This window comes from Neomonachus schauinslandi, chromosome 9 (assembly GCF_002201575.2).
Source record: "Neomonachus schauinslandi chromosome 9, ASM220157v2, whole genome shotgun sequence".
In the NCBI taxonomy this organism is placed as follows: Eukaryota; Metazoa; Chordata; class Mammalia; order Carnivora; family Phocidae; genus Neomonachus; species Neomonachus schauinslandi.
In genome coordinates, this window is record NC_058411.1 from 75,165,553 (window position 1) to 75,185,834 (window position 20,282).

A 20,282-nucleotide genomic window follows, 5' to 3' on the forward strand; every position below is an offset into this window, starting at 1 on the left:
CTGGAAGATTTAATGTACCCAGCAAAATGGTTAAAAGCTCAGGACAAGGCATTTGGAGTTTCTCTCCAACTGGAATGCTCTTCTTAGATGTCCACTGTTCTGGGCTGGGGGCTCTGCGCCATTTTGGGTGGGCAAGGGAAAACCAGACTGGTACCAAAAGAAAGTCTGTGTGGATGGCTCAGGTCTGCTCTGCACTTCCGAGAAGTTCTTTCCTCACCTTGTAGATTAGGGAGTGGGCCTAGGTAGAAAATTGCTAAAGAACCTTAGGCCTGTCTGATGCAAGGCCAGTGAGTTCACATGACTCCCATGTGGCTACATCATGGACCAGTAGGCTAAGATTCTATGTGAGCCCATGCTCTTCATCTTGGACTTCAGAGAGAACCCTCGGGTCAATGGCCATGTGCCAGAGGATGCAAGAAACCATGGTATCAACACGGGACATCCATTCTATTAAAAGATTCTAAGGAAAAAAAAGATGGTACCTTAAAATAAAAATGAGTATGTTATGGAGAAGGTATAAGATCTATGTTAAAGTAGAACATGCAACATGGCAGACCACTTCCGGTCAAATTCTCCAGCCCTCAGGTGGAACATACACTCCACTGTTGGCTACTTCAGGGGAAAAGTTTGAAACTCTGTGAAAGGGGTTGGAGTACAAGGCCCTAAAAAGTACACATTTGTCCAGTCTCATCTCACATGCCAACTTCACCAGGAAAATGATGGGTAGGCAGCACTAGCCCTCTTCCTTTCCTGTCTGGAAACAAGATGGACACTTTGGAATGATGGTGGTGGCCTTACCTGGTCACATCATTAATCAGCCGTGTCTGCAGGAGCAGGTTTCTCCGGGGCAGCAAGTTATCACAAATCAGATTCTGGTTGGCTCTGACTGCGACCCCATTGCAGAGACAGAGGGAGCACAGCACATCGAGAACCTGCAGCGGGACACATTCCCCCCCACCGCCACCAAACCTCAGGACCACCAGGAGAGCACCGTGGGCAGGACCCAACTGCCAAGACACATGAAGGAAGCAGGCCTCAGGAGGTAGGGGGCTGGCGACAAGTGGGAGGACCTCTTCAGAGTCACGGCCGCCACACCTCCCTCACCAGGCATCAGTGAGCCAATGCTGGAGCCTGCTGCCTCTTAGGGAAATGAAGCTGGATTCCTTCTAACCCGTCTGCCCTCATCTTAGCCCCTCCCCTCCAAACTCTGTGTTCCCTGTGATCACTGCTCTGCTCAAACAGGTGGGAGTCTGAGCTCTGAAGACAGACTGTCTGGGTTGATAGCCCAGCCATGGCAGGACTAGGCTGAGATGAGGCATTGCATCGAGGGCACAAAATCCAGGCATGACACCCTCTTGGAATCGTGCATGAGTAGGGGCAAGCACCAGAAGGTCTTTCATTGGCCTCAAGCCTAAGTCTGCGCTCCCACCCAGCCTTGGCAGCCCTCTGTGCTAGCATCAGCAGGCACCCAATACAGCTCTTTATGAAAAGCACTGTTGAAAAGAAAACCACAGACCCAAAATGGCATCGCTTAGGTTAAGGTCCCAAGTCAGTAAGCCAAGACTTAATACCTAACCTAATAGCAGTTTCAAACCCCTAGGAATGTAACCTTTAACCAGTCAACATGGAAATTTCCTCGTCAGCACTAGGAAATTTCCTGATAGACCCCATCTGTTCCCCTTAGGAGGGCGACCTTGCATAAAACTATGGATTCTTTGTTAATAATTTCCTCTCCCCTCCAACTTAAAAAAACCTTTCCTTTTCTGTAGTCCTTTGGAGCTCCCCTCTACTGCTAGGAGGGATGCTGCCCAATTCATGAATCAGTTAATAAAGCCAATTAGATCTTTAAAATTTCCTTGGTTGAATTTTTGTTTTTTAATAGCACTCAGATTCCCATTTGGCCAAGGTCATGTAGCAGGATTGGGAACCTCATGTAGGTCAGTAGAGAGGATAGTAGGGCAGATTCCAGTTCTTGGGTCTCTGGCTGTGATATCATCAAAATTCATTAAGATACCCATCTATTCCCACACAATGGTATTCAATAACCTTCTACCTGCTCTCCTTCTACCCCTAGAGTGAGAAAAGAACTTCAAGAGCCCCAGCGGCCCCTGAAACTATGAGACCAGCCACCAAGCCACTTCTGCTCCTCTTTGTTTTCCAGCTACGTGGGAAGTGGGAACAGCCCCCGGCCTCCTACCCACACTATCTCCTTGGGCTGCATCATCTGGCATTCTGATTTGTGTTCCTATATTGACAGAGCAAACTGTGCTGGGCCAGGCATCGCTCTTCCCTCTCTCTCCTGCTGGGAGGAATGTGCAAACAGCAGTCGATAAATAACAAGCACGAATGTGGCAGCCGCATCTCAGTCTTTCAAAGTGGCCACTAAGACTCAGTGCTTAGTGGGGTTGGATAGCTTCAGGTTGGTGGCATTTGTATCCATAATTCTCACAAACCAATTTTCTACCTGACTCCCTGAATGTCAATTTCGTTCCAGATAAATACAAAGCACATTTGTGGGACAAGCAGAAAAGAATCCCAAAGGTGGTTTAACAGAGAACTCTCACCACTGCCGCTCTGTGAAACATATGGACCATGGAACTGGAAATCCAGAGGATAATTTCTCATTCTAAGAAAAGAGCCATAGATGGCCAGGAAATTAAATACCTATCATCCAGCCTATCACACATTCTCATCCGTCCTGCCTCGGAGTGAAGGCTGTGGGAGACTTGCTGTCATAGCCAGAGGGAGAGCAGAGCTTAATTCACATACAATCGGAACAGCCAGGAGGAAAAAGCGCTCTGTGAGAAGGACTAGACGAACAGAATGTCTCACCTATAAATAAATGATGCCATAAAGCAATGGGGCTGACACTGTTTAGGCTTTGTTTTATTTTTAAATTTAATTTTTTTAAAGGTTTTATTTATTTGACAGGGAGAGAGAGAAAGAGCACAAGCAGGGGGATTTGCAGAGGGAGAGGGAGAAGCAGACTCCCCACCGAGCAGGGAGCCAGACGCGGGGCTCGATCCCAGGACCCTGGGATCATGACCTGAGCCGAAGGCAGTCGCTTAACGACTGAGCCACCCAGGTGCCCCTAGGCTCTATTTCAGAAGGCATTTCTCAGGGTAAAATGGGGGAATGGGGCCAAACTTCCTTTTCTTAAAAAGCTTAAATGGGTTCTCTTAAAGGCGAAGGGAGTGTAGACAAGACGAGGCCACCACAGGGAGATGCACAAGCATTGAACCTAGAGGTCATGTGTACTTCTGATGGAGGGGGGGCACCTTAGTGACCTCTGGGACGTATGGCCAGATGTGGCAGGTACTGCTCAGCAGTCACCAAGTTCCATTTCCTTCTAGTCCTGGGCCCACAGGGGCTATACTTCCCAGCCTCCCTTGCAGTTACGTGGGGTCATGTGACTACGTTGTGGGCAGTGGAAGGTAAGCGGACATGACCTAACTCTTCTACACAGTCCTCCTTGCACTCATACTCTCTTTCCAGCTGGATGTAGAGATCCAAGGAAAGATTACAAAGTCACGGGTCTCCTTACTCCCAGCGTGATCCAGTAGCACTAGCATTGCCTAGGAGCTTGCCAGAAATGTAGGGGCTTAGGAGCACCCCATGCACCCCCACCCCTGCCCCACTTACCAGCTGAGAGCCTTCATTCTAACACGATGGGTAAGCACATTGCCTTCTGTGAAACACCGTTCTAGGGGATGGAAAGAACTCGTGTCTCTCAGACTGGAGAACTCCCACTGACTAGCCTAGGGCTGTGATGTGGAAAAAGAAATCTTCCTTATGAGAATGTGGGGTTGTCTGTCTTAGGAGTTAGGCTTCTCTAATTTACACACTGGCCCAGCTTGAGAATTTCCCTGGCTCATTCTGTGGAGGCTATTGGCTTCTGCTTGTTATTCTTTTTGTTACTGACACCACAGTTCATTCAATATCCTCTCAGTTTGTTTTTTATTTCCACTTTAGTCTCTACCCCAAACATAGGCTTACGTGGAATTCTCCTTTAAAAATAAATACTTATTGTATATCCACAGAAACGTCATTTGGCTGTTTGCTTCTGTCCTTCAGCTTTTGTCTATAAAAACAGCTCCATGCTAAAATGTATTTATTCTGTGTAAATGCTAATTGTACTTATTCTGTGATTTTTTTTAAATCAAGTCCTAGATTTGAAAAATGAGGATTTTGAATTCCCCGAGGAACAGATTTTTTTCTTGCTGTGGATGTGAACCGGGTGGCAGGAAATGCTTCTATATTGCCTTGGCTGCCTGGGAGCTCAGAGATGATTTAGCAACTGTATGGGAGTTGATGGTTCTATTACCTGTGTCTTCCCCCCCCCACCTAGACCAAACCTTCCATTCTGATTTATACTTTCCCGGGACCCATTATGATACTATTTTACAATATATTTTTCTCACGAGTGGCTCCAAATCTTTACAAAAATAAAAAAAACATTTATTTGTGACAATGTTGAGATCTGGAGTAGGATAGGTTTGGGGCCAACTAAAAAGGGCCTATTTTATTTTTATTATAAGATGCTTAGTCCAGGGGCGCCTGGGTGGCTCAGTTGGTTAAGCGACTGCCTTCGGCTCAGGTCATGATCCTGGAGTCCCAGGATCGAGTCCCACATCGGGCTCCCTGCTCAGCAGGGAGTCTGCTTCTCCCTCTGACCCTCCTCCCTCTCATGCTCTCTGTCTCTCATTGTCTCTCTCGCAAATAAATAAAATCTTTAAAAAAAAAAAAAAAAAAAAAAAAGATGCTTAGTCCATGGGAAAATGAGAAGGTGATTTAACAGTGTTCAATAACTGTTCTTTTTACCAAACAATAAAATCAGTGCTACTAACATAGCATAGTAAGTGGGAATGGATTCTGGCTTTACTCATTCATTCCTTTTATTCATTTATTACACCTTCAACAAACATGGATTAAATGCCTGCCATGTAGAACATATCAGCTTGGCACTGCAGCAGGGGGAATGCAAAGTTGGTCACTGCCTGAAGGAACTTAGAGTCTGTGAGAGACATCTATGTGTAAACCTAACGACAGTCTGAAAGGCGGAGTGGAACCACCAAGTAATGGCATGTTGGCTGTATAAGATTTGAAATGAGGAGACCATGTTCAACTGGAATCAGAAAAAGCTTCATGGAGAGGGTGGTATTTGAACAAAGTATTGAAGGGCAGATAGAATTATGATGGGTCCTGGAAAACTAAGAAGTGAGGAGATGGCAGGGGGCATCAGCAAGAGCCAAGTCACTAAGAGGTCGAGGGGCAGGGGACATTGAGAGAAAGGCATGTTGCCAGCACACCCTTTCCTGTCCTTCTCATTCCAAAGTTTGGGTTCTTTCCCTCAAATTTCCTGACTTCCACTCGATCAGGCTTTAGATGAGTGGCAATGTTTTCCGTGGCAGGGACAGAGCTAACAAGGGAAAAATCTTAGAAGAGAGAAGGCATAGTAATGCGGCCACCGTCTATGCTCCCCGTTCTCAACCTGCGATTGGAGCTGGAATGGTACAAAAAGGGGTTCATCAAACCCATGAGATGTACAAACCTTTTTTTAAAAGAAAAATGTCACGACCCTAAAGACCCTGGATGGACCCAGATGGGCATTCAAATTCTAGTCTCAGAAACGCTAACTTTTATAAAAATGCCTTCTAATTATGAATTCTTCACTGCATGGTTTTGTATTTAGAGAACTTTAAAAATAAGAACACAAAATTAAAAATATTCTCACAGAACATGTGGACCCCGAAGAACATGCTCACAGACCACAGTATGAGAAACACTGGGAGGAATATGAAACTGTGAGTGGGAGACCCAAAGTCTGGTCCCAGTCTGTCACAAGTTAGCTGTGTGGCCCCTGGCAGGTGGCTTCACGTCTCAGGGCCCACGTGCCAGCCTTGCTTCGGTCAAGTGGAAATAAGAATGCTACTTCCTGGGGTCATCCTGAGGACAAAGGAAAATGTATGTGAACACGGAGGACAGTACCTGGCATTTGTCAAATGCAAAATGAATGTTCGCTATCATCATTGTCATCATTACTGTTGCTGTTACTGGAAGAGCTGGGAGGTGCCTGGTGGTTCAAAAATTCTCTATATTTTCAGTCACTGTCTTCATGGAAAACTAAGTGAATAGATCAGAGACATGTGAAAACCTAGGACTGGAGAAAAAGGAGCCGCCTAGAGAGCAAACCACTACACGTTGGCATTTTCCAAGCAAAGAGAAAGCGTCAAAACCGAAGTCTGGCCTTGCTGTTGTTTACAAAGCTACCACAAATAGCCCTGGTGATGATTTGGGACAGGTTTCTCTTTGAAAATAAGTGTTATCCACTCAGATCATCTCTAAGGGAAGGCCTGAATTCATGGCAAGCCAACATTCATCCAAAAATCCACCAAAAGACAAAAAAGGGATATATCCTAGAGGAGGCTTTTATGTACCGAGAACATATTGCCTGAACTTTCACAACATCGCAGGAATTTCTCAAACAGCGCCTTGGCTCTAGAAGATGAAAGACTGCTCTGCTAGTCCACTCGGGTCACATATCAGACCGGGTATTGATTTGTAGCAAAGTCCTTCAGCTCACTCAGGCTCCGATTTCTCCCCTTTGAATGGGCAGAATAGTCACCCACTTGCCACCAAGTGACATCCATTACATGCTTTGTGGCTTCTGGCTCACAGAAGCCATAACCAAGCTGGTTATTCATTAAGCACGTTATATGGCATGATCATAAAGAAGACCCAGGAGCAATGAAACGAGACAGCAGCTTTTCTCTCGTCAGAGGGCTCCTCCTGACATCTGTATGTAGCTCATGGCTTGGACCATGTTACTTGGGTGCTTATCAATTACTCTTATTATGCTTTGCGGACAGGAAGGAACATGTTGGAGCCGACAGACGCTGGTCTAACACTGGAGCCTCATGCCTGCTTTTGATTTACCACATTTGGGAAAGCAATTACAGGCCCCACATATTTCTTTCTCTTCTTTGCCAAGCAATTTCACCAATACTAAGGACCATGGCTTTTTTGCTTCCTAAGGGAGACACACCTAAGCGATGCTGTAGAGGCTTGCTCTCCTGGACCCCGAGATGTGTCTCAAATGAGCAGTGCCCCCAAAGGAGGAGGGCCAGTGACCAAGCCGAGTTTTCTGCACTCTGCAGGAGCACAGCTGCTGCCCCTCATGTCACCTGCTCTTGAAATACACCCCCTCAGCCTGAGGACCCTCCTGCTCACTCCCATTAACCCCCCATCTACAGGGCAGATATTGAAAGGTCAGGAAAAAACACATTTTAATAGACTTTCCCTGCAGATTGTTCTGTCTTAGCCATATAATTAAAGACTAGGACCATATAATTAGAGAGGTAGAACTTCTTTTTTTTTAAAGATTTTATTTATTTATTTGAGAGAGAGAGAATGAGAGAGAGCACATGAGAGGGGGGAGGGTGAGAGGGAGAAGCAGACTCCCTGCCGAGCAGGGAGCCTGATGCGGAACTCGATCCAGGGACTCCAGGATCATGACCTGAGCCGAAGGCAGTCGCTTAACCAACTGAGCCACCCAGGCGCCCCTAGAGAGGTAGAACTTTAAGACACCTCAAAAAATTGATAGAGCTTTCCACCTTAGTAAATGAAGTGGTATTATCTCCACTGCCCAGAGGATATCACTGAGCCCCAAGTCACACAGCTGTTTCATATCAAAGGGAAGGACTTGGGGTGCCTGGGTGGCTCAGTCATTAAGCATCTGCCTTTGGCTCAGGTCGTGATCCCGGGGTCCTGGGATTGAGCCCCGCATCAGGCTCCTTGCTCTGCGGGAAGCCTGCTTCTCCCTCTCCAACTCCCCCTGCTTGTGTTCCCTCTCTCGCTGTGTCTCTCTCTGTCAAATAAATAAATAAAATCTTAAAAAAAAAAAAAAAGGGAAGGCCTGGCAGCTTCAGTCCTCTAACTTGCTCAAGTAGATTCATTTACTTCACTTGGTTCGACTCAGGGCAAATCTGATTTCATTCACTGACAAGCCAGTTGCCAAGACTTTCTACACTAGTTTTATCTGATTTTTGTATCTCTTCTTTATACAGCTTGGTATTAGCTGTTCCACTACTGAGTTCCTGGGCCCGAGGGTGGGAGCCAGTCCTGCAGTTGGCCTTGTCCAGACCCTCCTAACTCAGGGCCTCCCCCCGTCAGCTGTGTGCTCAGGGCTGAAGACAGTGAGTGGGGCTTGGGAAGCCGGTGGAAACAAGAGAGGGAGAACATGCAAGACCCAGTATGACTGTCTGGCTTGGAGTGTGCTCCTAGGCAAGGAAGGGTCTTTCAGATCCTCAGTTTCCCAAGGTTCACCCCCACCCCCAAATCAAAGCTGAGAAAGAGATTAGTCCACATGCTCTCAGTAACACACACCGGTTATGAAGCAGCAGGGAGGGAAAAGCCAGGTCAAGGCCATCCCTGTTTGGGTTCTTCTTCCAGACACCCACCTTGTGATTCCGTCCATGCTTATCCAATAAGGAGATGATGGACTTGATGTGGCCCTCGGCTATCAGATTTAAGGCTTCTGGGCTTTCAATCAAGATGCAGTGTAAAACTTCCAAGATACCTGCATGAATGTCACAAAAATCACCTGGACATGAAATAAGCTGCGGAACCGACCATCATCTAGAAACCTAAATTATGAGTGAAAAGACAATCCTGAGGGGACAGGATATTATCGGTTCCTTGACTCTATTAAATATTTCCGGCCAGAAGACAGACTGTGGCCATGTCTTGTAGACTTCAGGAGCCTCGGCGGCCTACCTCGTCTGCAATTCAGAGGGGAGTTTTATTTAGCATTGGCCGCACCTCCCTCCTTCCTGGACAGACATGGATCCTTCTATGTCAAAATAGAGATAAGCAGCAAGTGAAATTAGTCAGAGAAAAACAAATACCAGACAATCACTCCTATGTGGAATTTAAGAAATAAAACAAAGAAAAAAGAGACTCAAATATAAAGAACTGGTGGTTACCAGAGGGGAGGTGGGTGAGATGGGGATGAAGAGTACACTTATCTTGATGAGCACGGAGTATTGTATAGAATCGTAGACTCACTATGTTGTACACCTGAAACTAATATAACACTGTATGTCAGTTAGTTATACTTCAATTTAAAAAAAATTACAGAGAAGTGGCTGTAAAATGAAATTATTAATTTGGTCAAGCCAAGCAATACCTAAACATATATAAAAAAGCAAATGCCCAGTTTACTACAAATTCTAAAGGTCCTTCAAGTAATTTAGAAAATATCTGGAGTATTCCTTGAATGAGAATTTTTCTAGGACCCACCCCAGAAATTATTTTCATTTCAGAAGTACTGGTGTTATCAAGCAAACTATAAACTCACTAAATAGACTATTTGTCTTTGCCCTTTTTCTCAGCATGCTGCATGGTTTTCTGTATTAAGTGAAGGCTAAAGGAAAGCTAGCTGGTGCCCTCGCAGCCTGGCACCTACAAGGGTAACACACCACGATGAAACTACAAGGGAAGTGGTTAGCCAATATCTTTATTGGTTTTACTGAGAAAATTCCCCTTGGTTCTGTGTTTCTCGAGGCTTTTATAAATTACTATGAAATGTAATCTGGCCCATAGAGGAGGCACTGAAGAAAACAGAGGCTTGGGAAGACATAGGTGTAGGTAGATAGTCCTTAAGAGAGCCTTCCTTTGGTCTGTCTGTTCAAGCTCCAGCCATCTCTAGACAATGAAAAAAGCATCAAACCTTTCAGCGTCCAGAGAGGGGCCCACATCTGTCATGTTCACTCATAACTGAGGAAAACAACTTCTGAACCTCACTGCAGCCACTTACCCTTGATAACTACTCTCTGGTTCAAATTCTCTGTGAGTCATCAAGAAGGGTTATAGATACAATGTCAAGGGTGATTGAGGTTTTAGAGGGGGAAACCATCATTTCCTCCTCTCCTCATCCTTCAGTCTGCTTCTAACCCAAACAGTTAGGAGAAGTGTGTCCAGAGAGGATTTAGAAACCCCGAGAAAAAGAGTGCAGGCAACAAGGGAGGAGACCAGAAACCTGGGATGTGGGGTGGCGGGGGGGTAGGCGATTAAAGGATCCAGGGGATGGAGATGAACACACAAAGTGAAAAATGAAAACAGAAAAGGAAATCGTTGAAGTCTGGGTTAGAGTTGTTAAATAAAGCCAGAGCAGTGCCAGGAAGATTTAGGACTTTCTTTTTGTTGGGGTAATTATTTGAGGGTTGTTTACAACTCAGTGGAAGAAAGAATTATTCAAAGATTCAACTTTTTCATTTTTTCTTTTACAGAAAGAAAAAAAAAACAAACCCCACCTTCTACAGTTGTTTCCTGTCAATTCTTACCTGAGGAAGATTCTAGTCTGTCCAGTTTGCTGATTAGCCAATCAAGGTTGTTAGAGAATTGAGCGCAGTTGTTTCTGTTTCCACGAATGAGAGCAGCTGCAAAGGACACATTTGAACATGCAGGTTAAAGGGCATACGGAGGAGCATAAGAACCTGGGAAGCTGTCAAATACTTCATCTGCTTAGCAACTAAAAGGAACTGAGTATAACAATCTTCCCCTTCCAAGCCCTTGGATACAGTTGTTCCTATATTTGGAAGAGTAAAAATCTACCATTCACTCAAATATTCCAGAGAATCTATGTACTGAACATCTGTCCACTTGCTGGGAACAGAGCAGTGGGAACCCAACAGCAGATCTCCTGCCTTTACAAAGAAGACAAAAGACACAATGAACACACAAACTAACAGAATTACTTCAGATAGTGATAAGAAAATATCTGCTTGGTTACTGGTTTAAGAACTCCATTCTTTGCACTGTTCTTAACCCTAGCTAGAGATTTGCTATTTTTCAGAGCTAAAGAGAGGCATCCTAGTGAAAAGAGCTGGAAAGGTTGGTTAAACTAACAGGCAAATAATAAGGAAACGTGAAACTCTAAAATACCTAAAACACATATGACAATGGTTCCCAAAGTGTGGTCCCAGGATTGGAATGTGTCACCAGAGAACTTGTTAGAAATGCAAATTCTCCGGCCTTATCCCAGATCTACTGAATCAGAAACTCTGGGGATGGGACCCAGCATCAGTGTTTTAACTGGCCCTCCAGTTGATTCTGATGCCTGCTCATGTTTGAGAACCACTGGTAGATGATATTGCTATGGGAGGGAGAGAATACGCGGTCAGCAGATTTTCACTAAGCTAGACCCAGCAACCTTCCTTCCATGGACCTGGCCTCTGCAACAAATCCACGTAAACTGGGCTCATGTGCTTGCTCCTCATGCTGTTGGTTTTCAAAGATGGGTTTTACAGCCGCCTGAAAGATACTTGGATAAGGAAAGGTCTTCCTCAGGACCTCTCCTTTGTATCTGCACAGTTAGAGGAAGGCAGAATTCAGCGCAATTTCCAGGTCAGCTGCAACAAGCTGGGTGCGGAGTGCGGGGGGCGGGGGAGTCAGCTGGCCTCACACCATAGTTCTAGCATTTACTACATGTATGGCCTTAGGGAAGTTATGACATTTCTGAGCATCAGCTTCTTCTGATCCATGACTAAATGGGTAAGGGTACCTAGACCTCAAAGTGTTGTTCCGCAGATCTAAAAGAGATATTCCACTGCTGGGCACAAAAAGCTCTGTAACTATTAACTACCACTGTTGTAAAAATTACTGAGTTTGAGCCATACATACCATTAGAGTTGGAAGGGGTTTTACAAGGTCACACAGAACAGTGGTAGTCTAATCAGCCTGACCCTTGACATCGAGAAGGGGTCCAACCTGACGTCTCTGGCTCCCCTCTGGCCCACTCAACTTTCTATGGACTCCCTCTAATGGGACATACACTTCAGAGCAAAACCCCAAAATGCTGCCTCATCATCACATCTGGGCAACTACCGGTGGCCACCTTCTCACACAGGCCAGCACTGTCTTCCGCTGCCTCCCCCGCACGGTGTGGTGGCTGGGGCCCGTGTGGAGGCGCTGGTTACTGCAGGCCGCGGGACATCACCCCCACTCCGTGCTGTGAGAAGAAAGGCTGGGTGCTGGAACTTCCTTACTCTCGGCCTTTATTCCTCCCACCAAAAGGAAATAGCAGCAGGAATCACGACTGACCGACAGTCAGCCAGTGAGAGGTCAGAGAGCTACAAAGAGGAACCGTCCTGAACATGTAGGTGTCCGAGTCTAAACGTGGAGGGCACTGCAAACACGTTCGAGTCTTGTTCCCTCATTTTAAAGACGAGGGACTGAGGTTCAGAGGGAGTAAGTGACTGTCAAGGGTTTTATGGGTAGTTTTGGCAAAACTGATCCCCACCTGCTTTCACTTGCTGCTGACTTCTTGCTCTAAGTGTGGGAAGCACAATAAGCTGCTGGCTAACAGAACGAATGGCTGGGTGAGAATCAAATGGTTAGAAAAGGCTTCCAAGGGGCACCCGGGTGGCTCAGTCGTTAAGCGTCTGCCTTCGGCTCAGGCCATGGTCCCGGGGTCCTGGGATCGAGCCCCGCATCGGGCTCCCTGCTCCGCGGGAAGCCTGCTTCTCCCTCTCCCGCTCCCCCTGCTTGTGCTCTCTCTTTCTCTCAAATAAATAAAATCTTAAAGAAAAAAGAAAAAGCTTCCAAGAATGAAGCTAGATGATCATCGGCCAAGCTGTAGAGACCCCCCGCCCCCTTGGAAATCTTCCCAGGGACAGGTTGTGCGTGTGCTTACCCAGCAGTTGGTACAGGAGGTTCAGGATCTCTTTCCAAGCCATGCCACTCTCCTCCCTTGCAATCCCTGCAAAGTGTGCTATGCTGTTGTAGATATTTAAGCGGTCAATGCAGTTTAACACAAGGGCCAACATTCCCTGTGAAGGAGACGCAGGGAAAAAGTGAAAGCTCCCGATTAAGAAAGCAGGATCCTTTTGTTCTTTTCCCTCCCAGGTCATTCACCTTTTATAGCTGATAATGCTAATGTGCACACAGACCTTCGCGGTGCCAGTTTGGGTTTTGTTTTCTTCCTAAAAACAAAATATACATTCTTATGCCCCAGAGACATGAAAGAGCATCCATGGGTGGGGGGAGCAAGTTAGCAGTTTCCTCATGACGGATTTGCCCCCATGTGTTTAACTCCATCTAAGGACATATCAAAAGAGGGAGCATGAACGAGTCTCACAAAAGCTTGCTCTGGGCCTGGTGTGAAATGATTCTGACTCACCCAGAAACAGCCCTTGATACAGTTCCTATTTTCCTGTTAAATCTAAAGGAAGTTCAGGAAATTCCATTCAGATGCACAAGACAACCATGCTTGCTTCCTCCCTCTCCCCTGTCAAAAGGGTAGGATTTAGAAACAATAAAACCAAAAGTGGATTTTAACTGCTTTTCTTCTAAATTACAATACGATGCCGCCCAGTGAAAACATCTGTGCTTATTCTTAAAGAGATACTGTTTCAGTAGCCTTTCAGGGATCATGTCCCCAGAGCCGGTCTGCTTGAATCAGGAGACTGAGCAGGAATGGGTCTATATGCCATTAACTTTGGAAACGCCCAAGGGACAACCCCTGTCCCCAGGAACGGGGGCACTGCAGGAGTGTGACCATGACCTGTTATTGCCAAATCATCACATCCAAGTCAAAGAAGGCATGTGACTTTTCTAAGATCACACCTAGCCAGGGATGGAGCCAGAACTTGAGCCAGGGCCTCCTGAGTCCCACATTAGTTCTTCCTTGCATCCAGGTCTCATCCCTAGTGACTCAGACGCTCAGGTTCTAAGACCTGGCTTTGTTATCTTTCAAACTAAGGTTGTCAGTCATTTCTGATGTGGTAGAACCTGGGCATTTGTATTTTTTCAAACAGGTTTCCTAGGTAATTCTGACATCTTCTAAAATTTGGGAAACACAGCCAATGCCATGCTTTAATAGCTGAGATTTATTGAAAATAGATTTGGGATATACATGTGCACTGTGGCACTGAAGCTTTCAAAAACAGTTTGGTTGGAGTGTGCCCAGGTGCATGGTTACAATGTATACTGGGAGCGTAACCACGCGCGCTGGACAGGGAAGGTGGGCTTCCAACAAATCCTTTTCTTCCCAGCGTCCTTTCTCTCTTGTTCTTTCGTAACTACGCGCATGCATGGAGACAAAGCTAAATGCAATCATAGGGATATTTTAGCTCTGGGAATTTATGTATTTATTCTCTCACAAAGAGAATCTCAATTTTTAATTTTTTCGACTTACTTCTTCCTTGAAAAGGTTCTGTCTGTTCTTGAGTGAGCGGAGCTTGTTCTGTTTGTCTTCGTGCTGCATCTCCTCCTCTGGGGGCTGAAAGTAGGCAATCAAGTCCTGTAAGGTCTGCAGGACCTCTTCGATCGGCAGGGTGACAGGGGCAGCTGTGCGATTGTTTCCACTGAAAACACAAGATGGACACGGCTCAGACGCTGGGCCTTCGGCAGGGACCCTGACACACATCCGCCGGATCCTGGTTCTTACCTGCCCCACGTCGGGCACAAGGCACTGCTTCCTCCAGTGGTCACTAAGTGGATGACCACACATCGACGTCTGCCAACCAACAGAGCCACAGAAGAAAATGGCTGACTCGATGTTAAAGATGTTTCATCAACAAAGGGAAAAGACCTGTGCCTTCTGCCACGCTTTCTCATTTTTTAAATAAGAACACTTTTTAAAAAGATTTTATTTATTTATTTGACAGAGACAGACACAGCGAGAGAGGGAACACAAGCAGAGGGAGTGGGAGTGGGAGAAGCAGGCTTCCCGCCGAGCAGGGAGCCCGATGTGGGGCTTGATCCCAGGACCCTGGGATCATGACCTGAGCCGAAGGCAGACGCTTCACGACTGAGCCACCCAGGAACCTCAATAAGAACACTTTTAAAAATAAAAGTTACAGTTCTTTCGAACCATCACAGATTCCTCTTGGAATAGGTTAAACCTAAGGTTGGAAGGGTTTCTATCACCTCCATCCATATTTTGTCTTCTCTCTCCCTTTCTGTCTTTTTCTCTCTCCATGTTTTTCATGTCTCTGCATGTGTTTTCCTCATAAAGGTTTTATGTGTGCACGTACACACCAGCTCCCCTCATGGATGTCTCCTCCTGACTTCCTGTGTGCCCTCCCCTCTCCTTCTCCGCAATTCCCCCCCCATCTCTCCACATCCTTCCTCTCTGCCTTTGTGTCCCCTCCTTAGTGTTCCCTCTGCTGCCATCTCTCTTGCTCTGTCTGTTGTGGCTCTCGTAGCCTGAATGTGTGTTTCTGTCTGACTCGGTCATAGTTTTTCAAGAAGTCTTATAATTAAATCCTGTCAATACAGGGAGACCACAAACCTCCACAGATGGCAAAATAAGCCTTCACTTCCCATCCCCTTGATGGGTACACTGGTGAGCCTTCTGGAGAGCAAAGGCTAAGAGGAGGAAGGGGGAAATAGACCCATCCTCTGTGCAACTGCCTCACTGCCCCAGGGGACTGAGAATTGGTTGAATGTATAAATAACGTCAGGGCTTTTCCTTGGGTCAATTTCTGAGGAGTTCTCCCCTGCATTTACAGTGTATTTGGTTACCTATTAATCTGGACACATGCTGAGAAAAGACTTATTTAAGCCTAAAGCAAAGGCTTAACAAGCCCTAAGAACACCCAGGTTATGAAGTGACAGTTCCAATTTTGTATACAAAAATGCCAAGTGCATGCGATGAGGACAGAACACGAGTGGATTACAGGCAGGGAGGGCCTTCTCACCAGTGTGCGCTCTGGCCCACGGGGAGGTGCTCCGGAAATGCTCACTAAGGACCATCTGAGATATCATAGGATACAGAGAGTGGGAAAGAGAATGCCGTGAGGACATGAGGTGAAGGTTTGGGAATACAAAACCCAGTCAGGAATGACTTCCCAATTCCAGATTCAAGGAAAAAATTAGTACCGTTTCCCCAGTATGTTCGGCCCAGCTGCAGAGTCCCACAACCCCTGCCCCCCACCCTTTTTTAAAATTTTGAGTTTATTAGAAACAATGACACCAGTTAAATAAAGAGTGTTTGTCTGTGTGATTAAGGAGAAAAAAAGATGAAAAGATAAAAGAGGTTTTTAGCATTTTTGTAGTTTGAAAGGCAACTACACGGAGGGCTGGAAGACCCAAGTTACAGTCATTGCCACGAACCTATAATATTTGAAGTGCCTCTAAGCCTCTTGTGCTTCATTTTCCACCTGGAAAATAGGAAAGGTACAACCTATTATTGCTAGGGCACTTCTGGGTCTAATTTTGTTCTGTGGGTTCCCATTGCTAGATTGCTTCATTTTGTCCCTTCAAACCTCTCAATATAATACTTTTCCACTGGACTAAAGGCAGATCCCTCCTTGCCTCAGAACAGAACACATCCTACCCACAGGCCTGGCACTGGGGACAGTGGGGAAACAGACATGACCTCTGAATGGCTTCACGGTGCTCACATTCTACTCCAGAACCTTGGGGAAGAGACCCAGAGGTATCCAGGATAGGGATAAGATGGTGTCTAGATTCAGAACGAACTACAGTGGTACCTAGCTCATCCCAGCTTTTTTTTTTGCCGCTTCCCACTTCAACCACTGCCCCACTATGTTCTAAGATTTTTGCAAGGACTTCTTTTGTTTAATTCAAGTAAGATCTCAGAGGATTCTGAATATTTACCATACTATTACCATAACACAGTTATGCATTGTTTCCACCGTAAGGTTAAACTCAGGACAGCTGGATAGTGTCTACTCATCAGCAGGATTTGAGGCTCCCTCACCTCTCCCATCATTCATGTGTCCTATTGGACAGCTCCCAGTAACTGCCAGGGGATGACGAGACAGCACAAGCAAACTTTAACCTTTCTCCCTCATTGTTCTTTCTTCTTCCTTGCCTATTCGTTTAACTTTAATTTGCTTTCCTAGAAGGCCACCTCCTTTCCTTCTGGTTTCCATTGTACACAGCATGTTCTGTTGGTTTCTCAAAAAAGATAGGAGAGGAGAATCTACTTACAAATTATTTTTTCTATCTTTCACTTCCCAGCTCTTGGAAAATTCAAGTACTATGGCTTTTGCAGCCCCCATCCCTGCTGCATGGGTTTATTTTTCAGTAGTCCTCCTTTTTTCTAAAACATCCTGTGGCTCAGAGAACCAAGAATTTCCCCCACTAACGGGGGGACCATCCAGAACAGCTGAGTGAGGAGTTCAGAAAATCCTCTCCCCCACAAAATAATGATAGAATGGGGGCAAAATCATCCAAAACAATTGTTTTAGGACTCTGGAAATTGACCAAAGGCATACAACAAATTGAGAAATACATTTTTTTTTTTTTAATAATGAGCCTTTGTGGGGCACCTCGGTGGCTCAGTCAGTTAAGTGTCTGCCTTCGGCGCGGGTCATGATCCCAGGGTCCTGGGATCGAGCCCTGAATCGCCTCCCTGCTCAGCGGGGAGTTTGCTTCTCCCTCTGCCTCTCTGCCTGTTGCTCCCCATGCTTGTGTCCTCTCTCTCTCTCAAATAAATAAATAAAATGTTTAAAAAATTTAAAAAAATAATGAGCCTTGGTAAGAAAGTAGGAATCTATGGTATTTCAGCCTGAGGCTGTCCTCATGCCTTCCTCTAGCTTCAGACCAAAGAAGTTCTAAGAAGGTGGGGCGGACCATAAGCAAGGCCACACACATGCTCAGGAAGGACTGGGGAGGGACGTAGCTATCTACTCATCTCTGGCTGAATGTGAGGTTTTGGGCAAGCAGAAAGCAAAATCCAGGACAGACCTAAAATCGTTTCAACTCTGAATGTGTTATCTGACCCGCAAGCTGGTCCATCAGCAAATACTTGTAAGAAATACATACAAGGCAACCAGGCTGGCCTTGTAAGAAATACTAAGGGAAGTTCTTCAGGTTGAAACAAAATGATACTAGATAGTAACTAGAATCCACATGCAGGAATAAAGAGCACTGGTAAAAGTAATTATGTAGGTAAATATAAAATACGGTATAAATATATTCATTTCTCTTTTGTTCTTATATTTTAAACAAGGAGGAAGGTGAGAATAGAATACTGGAGGAGAGTTGCTTTATTTTACTCGTTAAGTTAGTATTAATTCGAGGTAGAGTGTCACAAGTTAAATACATACCAAGATGCCTAGAACAGCCACTAAGAATATAACTCAAAAAAGTAGTAAAAAACCCAAACACCTCAACAAAGGAATTAAAATGGAAGACTAGAAAATATCTAACACAAAAGAAGACAATAAAGGAGAAAGAGAGAAGCAAAAAGAGCATGAGATATATAAAAATCAGATAGCAACATGGCAGACATAAATCCAACAGTTTAATAATTATATTATCTATAAATGGATTACACACACCAATAAAAGGAGGAGACTCTCAAAGTACATTTAGAAGAAAAGATTCAATGTATGCTCTCTATAAGACACACTTTATAGATTCAAAGACACAACAGCTTGCAAGTAAAAGGAGTGAAGAACTTCTACCATGCCAACAGTAACCATAATCTGCATGTGAGACCTCTGGAGTGGCTCTACAAAATAGACTTTAAGATAAAAAATGTTCATAGAGAAAAAAGGGAAACATTTTATAATTCTAAAGGTCAATTTATCAGGAAGATATATCTATTATGAACATATAACCACCCAAAAACAGACACCAAAATACATGAAGCAAAAGTTGAGAAAACTGAGGGAGAAACAGACAATTCAGCCTAACAGTGAGAGATTAAACACCCTATTCTCAGTTAATGTAACGTCTTCTAATGAAACTATTTTAATAAAGGGCAAAACCATATGATCATCTCAATAGACAAAGAAAAAGAATTTACCCAAATCTAACACATTCAAGATAAAAAAAAAAACCTCTTAAACTAGGAATTCAAGAGAACTTCCTCAACCCAATGAAGGGCATCTACAAAAATCCTACAGTTAACATCATATTCAATAACCAAAGACTGAATGTTTTCCTGCTAAGATAGGAATAAGTCAAGGATGTCTGTTCTTTCCACTTTGATTTCACATTGTAGTGGATGTTCTAGCCACTGTAATCAAGGGGGCTAGGGGGAGCAGGGAAGAAAGGCATCCATATTGGAAAGGAAGAAAATAAAACTTTGTTTATTCACATATGACATGATCCTGATTGTGGAAAAAGAATGCACACCAAGAAAAAAAAAAACCCACTAGAATAAAATTTTCAAATAAGTCACAGGATGCATGATTGATATTTAAAAAACTCAATTTCTTTTCCTCCAGTATTATGTATGCAGTGAACAATCTGAAAATAAATTAAGAAAACAATTCCATTTGTAGTGGCATCAAAAATACTTAGGGATAAATTTTACAGAAGAAGCCTAAGACTTAAAACACTGAAAACTATAATATCTTGCTGAAAGGAATTCAAGAAGAATAAATAAATGGAGAGACATTCTATATTCATAAATTAGAAGATTCAGTATAATTAAGATAAAAGTTCTCCCACCAAATTGATCTAAAGTTTCAATGCATTCTCTATTAATATCCTGGCAAGCTGTTTTACAAAAATTGACAAATTCACCTTAAAATTTATATGGGAATTCAAAGGACCCAGAAAAGCCAAAATAATTTCGAAAAAAAGTACAAAACTAGAGAATTCTATCAGATTTCAATACTTACTACAAAGCTATGTTCATCAGGACAGTGTTGTTTTGGCATAATGACAGATATATAAGCCAGTGGAACAGAAATGAGGGTCCAAAAATAAACCCTTAAATTTATGGTCATTTGGCTTTTGACAAAGGTGCCAAGGCAATGTTATGGAGAAAGGATAACCTTTCCACAAATTGTGCAGGGACACTGAGGTATCAAAATGATCCACTTTTAAAAGGAAAAAAAAAAAAAAAGAATTTCAATTCTTACCTCAGACCGTATCCCAAAATTGACTCAACATGGATCATAGAGCTTGTATGTAAGAGCTTAAATTATAAAACTTTCAGAAGAAACACAGGAGAAAGTCTTGGTGACTCTGGGTTGGGCAAGAGTTCTTAGGACACTCAAAAGTACAATCCAGAAACAAAAGTTATGTTAAATTGGACTTCACCAATATTAGAACTTTTGTGCTTCAAAAGACATCATTAAGAAAAGGAGAAGATGGGTGCCTGGGTGGCTCAGTTGGTTAAGCGACTGCCTTCGGCTCAGGTCATGATCCTGGAGTCCCGGGATCGAGTCCCGCATTGGGCTCCCTGCTCGGCAGTGAGTCTGCTTCTCCCTCTGACCCTCCCCCCTCTCATGTACTCGCTCTCTCTCATTCTCTCTCTCTCAAATAAATAAATAAAATTAAAAAAAAAA

At 44.4% G+C, this 20,282-nt stretch overlaps 1 protein-coding gene across 1 annotated transcript in view; it reads right to left on the reverse strand.

Moving 5' to 3' along the window:
- RYR3 (ryanodine receptor 3) overlaps window positions 1-20,282 on the reverse strand; it is a 354,804-nt gene that overhangs the window by 226,099 nt on the left and 108,423 nt on the right. Inside the window, exons 14-18 of the mRNA XM_021695474.2 lie at window positions 14,198-14,366; window positions 12,695-12,830; window positions 10,344-10,439; window positions 8,460-8,578; window positions 799-932 (exon numbers count right to left, since the gene is read on the reverse strand). Coding sequence (XP_021551149.1) covers window positions 799-932; window positions 8,460-8,578; window positions 10,344-10,439; window positions 12,695-12,830; window positions 14,198-14,366 — 654 coding nt within the window. The remainder of the gene's footprint in view (window positions 1-798; window positions 933-8,459; window positions 8,579-10,343; window positions 10,440-12,694; window positions 12,831-14,197; window positions 14,367-20,282) is intronic.